This window comes from Zingiber officinale, chromosome 10B (genome assembly GCF_018446385.1).
Source record: "Zingiber officinale cultivar Zhangliang chromosome 10B, Zo_v1.1, whole genome shotgun sequence".
NCBI lineage: Eukaryota > Viridiplantae > Streptophyta > Magnoliopsida > Zingiberales > Zingiberaceae > Zingiber > Zingiber officinale.
In genome coordinates, this window is record NC_056005.1 from 40,675,219 (window position 1) to 40,686,285 (window position 11,067).

The 11,067-nt window shown below is 36.7% G+C and overlaps 1 protein-coding gene across 1 annotated transcript; it reads left to right on the forward strand.

Moving 5' to 3' along the window:
* Window positions 1-2,302: 2,302 nt before the first annotated feature.
* Window positions 2,303-4,346, forward strand: LOC122029101. Its single transcript, XM_042588055.1, has 3 exons — window positions 2,303-2,884; window positions 3,069-3,990; window positions 4,081-4,346. The coding sequence occupies exons 1-3, from the start codon at window positions 2,303-2,305 to the stop codon at window positions 4,344-4,346; spliced, it is 1,770 nt and encodes a 589-aa protein (XP_042443989.1).
* The last annotated feature ends 6,721 nt before the right edge of the window (window positions 4,347-11,067 follow it).

The window sequence follows — 11,067 nt, forward strand, 5'->3', positions numbered from 1 at the left end:
GCTAAGAAGGAAGAATCAAACATTGACACTTCCCTCAAAGATGATAAAACAACATTTTTGGTAAGGAAATTTAAGACATTTTTTAGATCTAATAAATTTAATCAAGTACAGGCTAAGAAAAGAAGAGTAAGGAAGATAAAATGCTACAACTGCAATGAAGAAGACACATCAAAGATGACTACTCAAAGCTAAAGAAGGACAACAAGAAAGGACCAAGCACAACAAAGCACAAAACTCTGAAGGCGACTTAGGACAAGTGATGATGGGATAATTGGTGTTATATTTCTATTCAAATTGATGGACATTAGGGTCTAGATGGTTCAAGTAAGTGACTTTGGAGTTAGATTTTATTATCCAAGATAAATTTTGAGCCAATTCTATTAGACAATTTTTTCTATGCAGGATTTGTACCTCACACATTTCTTGTTAATCTTGATTTTAGGTAAAGAGTTGGATGCATTGATCACGTTGGATGCACTCAAGCTAGTCATCTGAAACATGGAGTTAAATAGCGCATTACATTGTTGAATCTGGTGAATCAAACCAGATCACTGCACTTGAACCGGACCAAGATTGAACCGGTCTAAGAAGGAGTTGAAAAACCAGATCTCGGCACGATGAACAGTGGCTTGTGCTACTGTTCATCGTGCCAATTCCTCATCCATCGCGATCGGCAGCGGCGTAGGTCCCGTTCACATTCCAGATTGGGGATCTCTTGTTCATCTTCTACCGACAGTTGAGTCTACCGGCGTTCAAATCACGGCGAGCAGTGGCGATCGAGGGTGTTTCCCAGGTCACGATTTTTCCACCTCCCCGATCCGTAAGAAGCCACGATTGAGGGTGTTTCTCAGATCTGTGGGTTCCGTCCATCCGCGATGAGTTGAAGGAGTTTTCCTGAAGATTCGGCATCCACTTCATAGCCATTCTTCCGAGCTGCTGATTGAATCGGTCCGATCATTCACTTTCAGCATTACAGCTCGATTTCTGTTCTGTTCCTTGTGATTCCTCATCGCAAGCTTGAAGGGCGATCCCAGGAGCTTCATGCACCTTGATAACGCACGGGAGGAACTGTTGGAACCGGTGGAGAGCTTGAAGGGTGTTCACAACAGCTCCTCTGCTTGCAACAGAGAGAAGTGCACAGATTTGCGATTTGGAGTTGTGAATGTTTTTCATTGTTTTCTTTACCTAGATCTTAGATTTAGTTGCAGAATTTCATGGTTTCTGTTTTGTTTCATTGACCTCAACCCTTTTTCTATATGTTGCAGCTCTAAGTTGGTTTAGGTTCAATTCTGTTCAATTTTCTATTTAGTATCTGATGCGATTGATTAAGATGAATTCCTCTTAGTTTAGATCTGAGATTTGCTGTTTTGAATGTTCAATTTTCTTTGCATTTTAAGTCATTTATTAGATCAAACTTATATTGCAATTTCAATACGGAAATAAATTGTCCAGTAGTTTCTTAATTGATCCGGAACATGTAGTTGGTTCATTTAGGGTCTTAGTTAGTTAGCTAACTTAGACTAGCTATAAGTTGATTTAGAGTAAGGATTGTAGAAGTAAGGCTAGTTGAAAAGTGTTTAAGTGAAGTGAGATCATTGCTGAGCTTAAGGTTAGTTAGTTTTTTTAGGATAGGTTTTATTCCTGAATGCATCTAATGATTTCTAATTTTTAATCTTTGTATGTCCTGATTTCTGAAGTTGATAGTGAATCTTTTCAGTGAAGTATCCGTTAGATTGTTTCTAGTTTTGATTCATTTCTTGTTACATTTTAATTCAGATTTGCCTTAAAAGTTGGTTGAGTGTCATTGAGTATAAGGGATTTGAAGTTTCTGAATCTTCTTAGTTGGATGTTTAGATAAGTCGCTATTTTGTCTTCTTGAGTTAAAGTTGATGCAGTTTAGTTAATTCGTGTATTAGGATAAAATTCTGAATTCCTTTTTGATTCCTTGAATTGCATTGATGGATCAACTTTTGTGAAAGAATTTCTGGACAGAACTTTGATTGAGATTTAATTTCAGATTCTAGCAATTGGGTTAAGACTTAAAGATAATCCCACATTCACTAGTTACTCTTTGGGAAATACGACTTGGGAACTCCATACTACATGTGTTATATTTAGTTTTGAAATGTTTCAATCTTCATTAATTTGATGCACCACGTGACATGTAATATAGGTGACACCAAATTTTGGTGCCGTTGCCGGGGATCCTAACTAGTAATGTGTGTTTGTTTTTAGATTGTGCTGAACTTGAATTTCTTTGTTTTACAGATTATCTACTTGAATGTTCAAATGAATTGCTTTCATGACCAGGTCTTCGACAGACAAATTGTTTGAGTTAGATCCAGAGATCGAAAGGACTTTCAGAGCTTTAAGAATCCAAGAGAAAATTTCAGAGGCTTCAGAAAGTTCCTTGTCATCTTCAGATACCCCCATGGTTGATCATAGCAGAACAATGAAGGAGCTTGCAGCTCCTGATGAGGCTTTTAAGTATTCATGCATCACTTATCCAACTCTAGCTGGTGATTTTGAGTTGAGATCAGGATTGATCCATTTGCTTCCAAAATATCAAGGATTATCTGGAGAAGACCCAAACAGACATTTGCATGAATTCCATGTGGTTTGTTCAACCATGAAGCCACAAGGAATTTCAGAAGAGGATATTAAGCTAAGGGCTTTTCCATTTTCACTTATTGGAGCAGTGAAAGATTGGTTGTATTATTTGCCACGAGGATTCATCACTTCTTGGATTGATATGAAAAAGGCTTTCTTGGAGAAATTCTTTCCAGCCTCAAGGACTGCAACTATTAGGAAAAGCATCTGTGGAATTCAACAAGTGGTGGGAGAGACACTTTATGATTATTGGGAGAGATCATCCAAATTTGAAGTATGGAAATTCATTCTATCAACAACCATCTTCAAATCAGCATTTCAACCATACTTCCAGTAATTTCCAGCAACCTCAGCAAGGGTTCCAGCAGCAGAATCAGAATTTCCAGCACCATTATCATCCTGCAAATCAATTCCAGCAATCATTTCAGCCTTCTCAGTAGTTTCAAAATCAAAATCAGCATTATCAGTTTCAAAATCAGAATTTCCAGCAAGGGCAGAATTTCATACAACAAGCACTTCCAGCACCTTCAAGGCTGAGTTTAACTCAAGGGAACTCTAGTAATACCTCAAGTTCTGATGCACAGCAAGTTAGATTGGAGGAATTGATGCAACAAATCCTTCAACAGCAACAAAGTCAGCAAAGAACAGATTCAACAATTCAAAATATAGAAAGACAGATTGGGCAGTTAGCTTCCATCCTTAATCAAATGCAAGCTCAAGGATCAAGTCAATTGCCTTCACAAACAACTCCTAATCCTAAAGGGAATGTTAGTGCTTTAACTTTGAGAAGTGGGAAAAGAGTTGCAGAATTTTCAATTGAAGAAACTGCTATTGGAAAGTGTCCAGAAATCCAGCAACAAAGTTCCAATAGTGAAGGAATTCAGACAGAGCAGAATGTGCCAACTTCGGGTTTAACTCAAAGTTCCATTGATCCATTGAATATGGAGCATTCACAAGGAGAAGGAAGCTTAATTCCGAAATTTTCCAGCAATTTTTGTCCAGCTGAACATTTTCCAGCAGCAATTCCAGATTTCAGCAAACTTGGAAATTCAGGAAATCAAAATTCAATTCAGGAAGCTACCGGGCCACTTATTCCATTGCCTTTTCCTCAACGGAAAACCCAACCGAGGAAGGATGTAGAAGAGGAAAGAGCTAAGGAATTTCAAGAGCTAGTGAATTTGTTTAGCAAGGTGGAAATAAATGTTCCTTTACTCACAATGATTAAGCAAATTCCAAAATACGTTAAATTTTTGAAGGATCTTTGTGTGCATAAGAAGAAGTTGAAAGGGAATGAGCTGATTAGCATGGGCAAAAATGTATCTGCACTTCTTCAACCAGTTCCTCAGAAATGTGAAGATCCTAGCGTGTTTACAGTCCCTTGTGAGATTGGAAGTAGTCTTTTTAAGGATGTCATGCTAGATTTGGGAGCTTCAATTAATGTGATGCCGAAATAAGTTTTTCAAACTTTAGGCATTGGACCATTACAACCTACAGGAGTAGTCATTCAGTTAGCTGACCGCAGTCAGACTCATCCAGCTGGAGTTATTGAAGATGTATTAGTTAAGGTGAGAGAACTCATTTTTCCTGCAAATTTTTATATCCTTGATATGGAGGGAGACTACCTGGCTAGTAGATTTCCACTCATTCTAGGACGACCATTCTTGAAGACTGCAAGGACAAAAATTGATGTTCAAGCGGGCACACTTTCTATGGAGATAGGTGATACAGTGGTCTAATTCAGTATTTTTGACGCTATGAAGCATCCTAGAGAGGATCATTCTATTCTTAGTTTGGACATTTCAGAGGAGCTGGATAGCATGGATTTCTTTTCAGTAATCGATTCAGATCTTACAGAGGTTGGTCAAGGTGATGAATCTTCTATATTTTTGGAAGATATGTCAGCTGTGGGAGTGGATTATGAGTCTTGTGGATTATTTCCAAGTGAGAGAGATGATCTATACCTAGGGGATTGCTTAGGAGAAGCTCTATCCCTAGGATCACCCAGAGAAAAGAAATTATGCGTAGGGGATTGCTTAGGAGAAGCTCTACCCTTAGGATTGCCTTCAGTTGACCAGATTCAGGATGAGTTGAAGCCATTGCCTTCACACTTGAAGTATGCTTATTTAGGAGAGACCCAGCAGCTACCTTTCATCATAGCCCAGAATCTAGAACCAGAACAAGAAAGTAAATTATTAGAGATTCTGAGGCAGCACAGGAGAGCCATTGGATGGACTTTAGCAGATATTCCTGGTATTAGTCCTTCTATTTGTATGCACAGGATTTATTTAGAGGAGGATGTGAAACCAGTAAGACAACCCCAGAGGAGACTTAACCCTGATCCTTGATGTAGTAAAGAAAGAGGTGACTAGACTTCTACAGGCAGGTATTATTTACCCTATTTCTGACAGTAAGTGGGTAAGTCCCATCCATGTGGTTCCAAAAAAATCAGGGGTGACAGTTGTGGCTAATGAAGAGAATGAGTTAGTGCCCACTAGAGTGAAAAATTCTTGGAGAGTTTGTATAGACTACAGGAAGCTGAATCAAGCAAGCAAGAAGGACCACTACCCCTTCCCTTTTATTGATCAGATGTTGGAGAGACTGGCGGGGAAGTCACATTATTGCTTCCTTGATGGCTACACTGGATATTTTCAGATTTGCATCCACCCAGAGGACCAGGAGAAGACCACCTTCACTTGCCCTTTCGGTACATTTGCTTACAGACGCATGCCATTTGGACTTTGTAACGCTCCAGGAACTTTTCAGCGATGCATGGTAAGTATTTTTGGTGATTTATTAGAGCATTGCATGGAGGTTTTCATGGATGATTTTTCTGTATATGGTTCATCATTTGATGCATGTCTGAAAAATTTGTCTAGGGTTTTAGATAGATGCATTGAGACTGATTTAGTGTTTAATTTTGAAAAATATCATTTTATGGTTGAGCATGGCATTGTTTTAGGACACATAGTCTCTAGGAAAGGAATTGAGGTAGATCCTGCTAAAATTAGTGCTATATCTTCCTTATCTTATCCCGCATGCGTGCGGGATGTTCGAGCTTTTCTTGGTCATACAGGATTTTACAGGAGATTTATTAGAGATTTCAGTCAGATTGCTCTTCCACTGTCTCAGTTGCTTCAGAAAGATGTTGAGTTTCATTTTGATCAAAAGTGTAAGGAGGCTTTTCAGAAATTGAAGGAGGCATTGAGTTCTGCACCTATTATCAGGCCACCAGATTGGACTCTACCATTTGAGCTTATGTGTGATGCTTCAAATTTTTCTATAGGGGCAGTTCTTGCGCAAAGAGTAGATGGAGCACCACATGTTTTCTGCTATGCATCTAAAACCTTGGATTCAGCTCAAGCGAATTACACCACTACAGAAAAAGAGCTTCTTGCCATTGTTTTTGCTTTAGATAAATTTCGATCATATTTACTTTGTTCTCACGTGGTTGTATTTTCGGATCATGCAGCTTTGAAGTTCCTCCTCAAGAAGCCAGATGCTAAACCTAGATTGATTAGATGGATGCTTCTTCTCCAGGAGTTTGATTTGGAGATTCGAGATAGGAGTGGGAAGGAAAACTTGGTTGCCGATCACTTGAGCAGAATTGAAGGGGACTTGGATCATACGACTATTGATGATGATTTTAGAGATAAGCAGCTTTTTCGGATGCATGGTGAATTCCCCTGGTATGCAGATCTTGTTAACTTCTTAGTAGGTCAAGTTTTTCCTACACAATTTTCAAAATCTTAGAAGAATAAATTGAAAAGTGACTCGAAATATTATGAGTGGGATGATCCTTATTTATGGAAATTTTGTAGTGATCAGATCATTAGAAGATGCATACCTGATTGTGAGTTTTAGTCTGTACTTGCATTTTGTCATTCATCTGAGTTTGGAGGGCATTTTGGACCACAGAGGACTACTAGGAAAGTCTTGGAGTGTGGTTTTTATTGGCCTACTATTTTTCGTGATGCATATGTTTTTTGTAGATCATGTGATAGGTGTCAAAGGACTGGGAATATAGGACCTAAGAATGAAATGTCTCAGTACTACATGTTATTTTGTGAGATATTTGATGTATGGGGTATTGATTTCATGGGTCCATTTCCTGTTTCTTTTGGATTTTCATATATTTTGTTGGCATGTGATTATGTTTCCAAATGGGTGGAGGCCATTCCTACCAGGACTGACGATTCTTCAGTTCTTGTGAGTTTTGTCAGGACACATATTTTCTGCAGGTTTGGAGTGCCTAAAGCAATAATTAGTGATCAGGGGACACATTTTTGTAACAGACTTATGAAGGCAATGCTGAGTAGATATGAGGTTTCACATAGAATTTCAACTCCTTATCATCCCTAAACAAATGGACAGGCTGAGGTGTCAAACAGAGAAGTGAAGAGAATTTTAGAGAAAACTGTGAGACCTGATAGGAAAGATTGGAGTAAGAGATTAGATGATGCACTTTGGGCTTACAGAACCGCTTTCAAAACTCCTATAGGGATGTCACCATATAGAATGGTGTATGGTAAAGCTTGTCATCTTCCTGTGGAGATTGAACACAAGGCATATTGGGCGGTTAGAGTTTGTAACTTTGATGCTAGCTTGGCGGGAGAAGAAAGGAAATTGCAACTCCAAGAGCTTGAAGAAATTCGGTTAGAGGCATTTGAGAACTCACGAATCTACAAAGAAAAGACCAAGAACTTTCATGACAAGCACATTTTGGGTAAGGAATTTCATATTGGTGATAAAGTGCTTTTGTATAGGTCAAGACTAAAATTGATGAAAGGTACGTTGAGATCTCATTGGGAAGGTCCATTTATTGTAACTAACGTTTTCTCTTATGGAGCTATTGAGATTGGGATGTATCTACCGGACGGATTTTCAAGGTGAATGGGCATCGACTTAAGATTTTTCATGAAGCTAGCAATGGAGTGGAGGTGGAGAGAATGAGCCACACAGGAGCAACTTATCCAATTTAAGGGGAGTTCGTTTCAACTTAGTCTTTCCTTTTGCTTTTGCTTATATACAAGTTTGGTTGCTCAATAAATTCTTTGTTTACAAATAATAAATTCTTTACTGTAGATAATTTCCTTATAGAACTTATTTTGAATTCCGAAAGAAAAAAAGAGAAAAAAAATAAAAATAAAAATAAAAAAATGGCACCCCCTAACATTTTCCTATAATATGTTAGAAATAGAGAATGGAAGCTAGATTAGAGTATCTAATTTGGGGCTACTTTTATTTTTCTCAAGGTTTCTACTTTAATGATGGATATTTGATTGATAAATTGGATTGATACATTTTCATGCCTAGTGAGGATGAGCCTTAATTGAGTGATGCTCTTGTGTTGTTACACTCTAGAACTTGCTTTGATTCTTTCAAAACCATAATTCAATGGATTGAATTATGTTTGTGAAGGGTAATCATTTTGTTAAATTTTCTCTTCCACACAATTTCTTGCTATTCTTCTTGATAATCATCATTTCAATTTATATTCTCTCTTTTGTAAATCTTTTGGATATGGATACATAGTTTGTTATATGATGGATGTTTTGGCATGATGAATTAAGATTTAAGTGTGGGGGAGGGGATTGCAAGTGTTGGGAGATCTTGATGATTGCATACTCTTGCTATTTATGCTTGATACATATAATGTGCAGTAGTTTAAGTTGTAATTTGAGGCAATTGAAGTTGTTATCATGCGAAAATTCTAAAGTTGATAATTCAAGTTTCTGGATGAATTGATTGAGATTAAAGGATATTGGACAGTTTCAAGGGAAATAAATTGCCTGATGGGTAGGATTTGAATGACACAATTTAAATTGTGAATCTTAGTTTTGGACTTTGGAATTGAAGTTCTATTTGGTGCCAATTCTGTAAGATGAAGATTTCTGATATATATAAAGAAAAAAAAACTGAGAAGAATTCTGGAATTTGGAGCTTCAATGGTGTGCCAAACTGGTCTGCAGGTTTCGTAAAAAGAAAACCAACCTTCCAAATCAAATTACTGATTAGAAACAAGATTTCTGAAATTTGTGGAGACTTAATTCAATGGATTTAGTTGAAATCATGTTAACTGATTACAGCAGAATACTGGAAATCCAGAATTTAGAAGTTGTTGATGATATGGTTGCAGTTTTGTGAAATCTGTATTAATGAGAGCTGAATTCTTATGTTATTGCAAGGAAAGTTTATGCAGATTTCTGAAACTTGTGAAGACTTGATTTAAAATCTTTATACTTCTAGTTCGTGGAGTGCTATTTTCATTTGAGCAGGAAGCTGATGTAACAAGAATGCAGAAGCTGCTATTGATGCAGTATTGATGCTGAAGCTGCAGTATTGATGCTATTATTGAGAAAGTTTTGAAATGGAAATTGAAGCTTTGACATCTGTGATAAAATAGAATCTTTTATTCCAATGAGAAATACAAGATAAACAAGGAGTGAAGAATGTACCAATTTAAGTTCTAAACAGAATTCTGATTCTGATTTCTGCCAAACAATTGTAAATGAATTGTGAACAATTCTGAGTTGAATTGGAACAGTAGGAAATTCAGAAATGAAGAGCTATGCAGATTGGAATGGCTGTTAATAAGATGTTCTTGCTGTTCAGAAGTGGTTGAATTGGGAAACAGAATCTACAGAAACAGTGAAGATTCAGGAATAATGAAAATGGCAGCTTATGTATCATATGTGTATCAAGATTTGGAAGTAGCATTAAGCTTCAGAAAAAGTTCAAGGAAGATCTGTCAACATGAATAGACAAATGGTATTAAAAGATCAATGGCTGAAAAGAACACAGAATACAAGAAATTCAGAAGCTAAAAATCTCACAATTTGGAATTTTAAAGAGTTTTAGAATCTGGAGTTGAGGTTGCAGCTGAATCTATTTATGATCTGAACTTCATAGCATTTAATGTCATCTTAATTCAGTCCGAGACGGAATGAAGTTTAAGTGTGGGGCAGAGCTTGAGCTCTATTTGAAGATGAGCAGTGGATTTGAATTCTGGAATGAAGTGATGCTGGAAATGAAATAAGCTGAAAACATTGAAAATCTTCTTTGGCAGATTCTGTACAAACTTTGGAAAATAAGTGCAGTTAGTTTAAGTTGATTAAATCAGGAAATCTGTGGAGAATGAGTTGATAGGGATTTTAAGAGGGCAGATGATGTGTTGATATAAAATTTAGAAATGTACAGGAATCAGAAAACTTGCAATTGCTGTCAGTGTTCAATCCAGTGTTGAAAACAGAATTAATTTTCAGGAAATAAAACAGAATTTAGTGTCAAGGAATGTCAAAGTTTGTATTAACTTGATATCAGTAATCTTATGGAAATGTTGTCTGGTACAAGAAGTGGGCAGCTGACAGTAAGTTTACAGGCTCAGGAAGGCAGTGAGTTTTTTTTTTTGAAATGGTGCAGTTTTTGTGCCGGAATTGTGAAAGACTAAGAACTGAAGATAAGTAAATGAATATTACTGGAATTGGGAAGAAATGAAATGTTTCTTAAGGGGTAGTTTTTAAGGATGTAATCTCAGCAAAATTCTGAATATGAAAAGAAGAATAACCTTGCTAAGCTGAATTGAATTCTTAGAGATGCATTCATTGAACCCAAATAAATGAGAAACTGAATTGTTGATTGAAGAGAAGAATGGCCAGTAGTCATTAGATAGAATTCTTTTGTATCCATGTCTTCCACTAAACTAAAACTCATACTTTCTTTCTTATCTTTTCCTTGTTGCTAATTCTTTATTTTCTTATCTTTTCTTGCAACAAATGCTTTGATGTGAACTTAATTCATATTCTTGCATTTTTTTTTGGTCCATGATTAACCTTTATATCGTGATTTGTATCCATGATCATGGTAGAGAGTAGAAGATAAGCAAGCATATGGTAGGTAAGAAGCACAAGTAGCATGAGTGTCCTCCATTTTTGTGATTTCATGTGAAATAGGATGAGGGCCACAAAAACTCTATCTTGTGAGGTTTTTAGTGTGAAATCAATTTCAATTTACTCATGATAAATGAAAATTATTATGTTGTTAACCAAGAGTAAGGTTTTAAGTCCATAAATACTTGAGGTTCTAGAATGTGATAATCTTTGATGGTTTTCCTTTTCTATTTTCTAATCATGTATGGGGCTTGGTTAGGGGGTTGCCATTTAAGTAGGTTTTTAGCTTTCTTAACTTGCTTGAGACAAGCAAGAATAAGTGTGGGGGATTTTGATGATGGGATAATTGGTGTTATATTTCTATTCAAATTGATGGACATTAGGGTCTAGATGGTTCAAGTAAGTGACTTTGGAGTTAGATTTTATTATCCAAGATAAATTTTGAGCCAATTCTATTAGACAATTTTTTCTATACAGGATTTGTACCTCACACATTTCTTGTTAATCTTGATTTTAGGTAAAGAGTTGGATGCATTGATCACGTTGGATGCACTCAAGCTAGTCATCTGGA

Bases quoted from the DNA above. Each gene is read 5' to 3' on its own strand.
- LOC122029101 (XM_042588055.1), top strand. From the start codon at position 2,303: ATGACCAGGTCTTCGACAGACAAATTGTTTGAGTTAGATCCAGAGATC. The intron at 2,885-3,068 runs GTATGGAAATTC...AATCAAAATCAG, and splicing joins AGAGATCATCCAAATTTGAA to CATTATCAGTTTCAAAATCA. The intron at 3,991-4,080 runs GTGAGATTGGAA...TTCAAACTTTAG, and splicing joins TAGCGTGTTTACAGTCCCTT to GCATTGGACCATTACAACCT.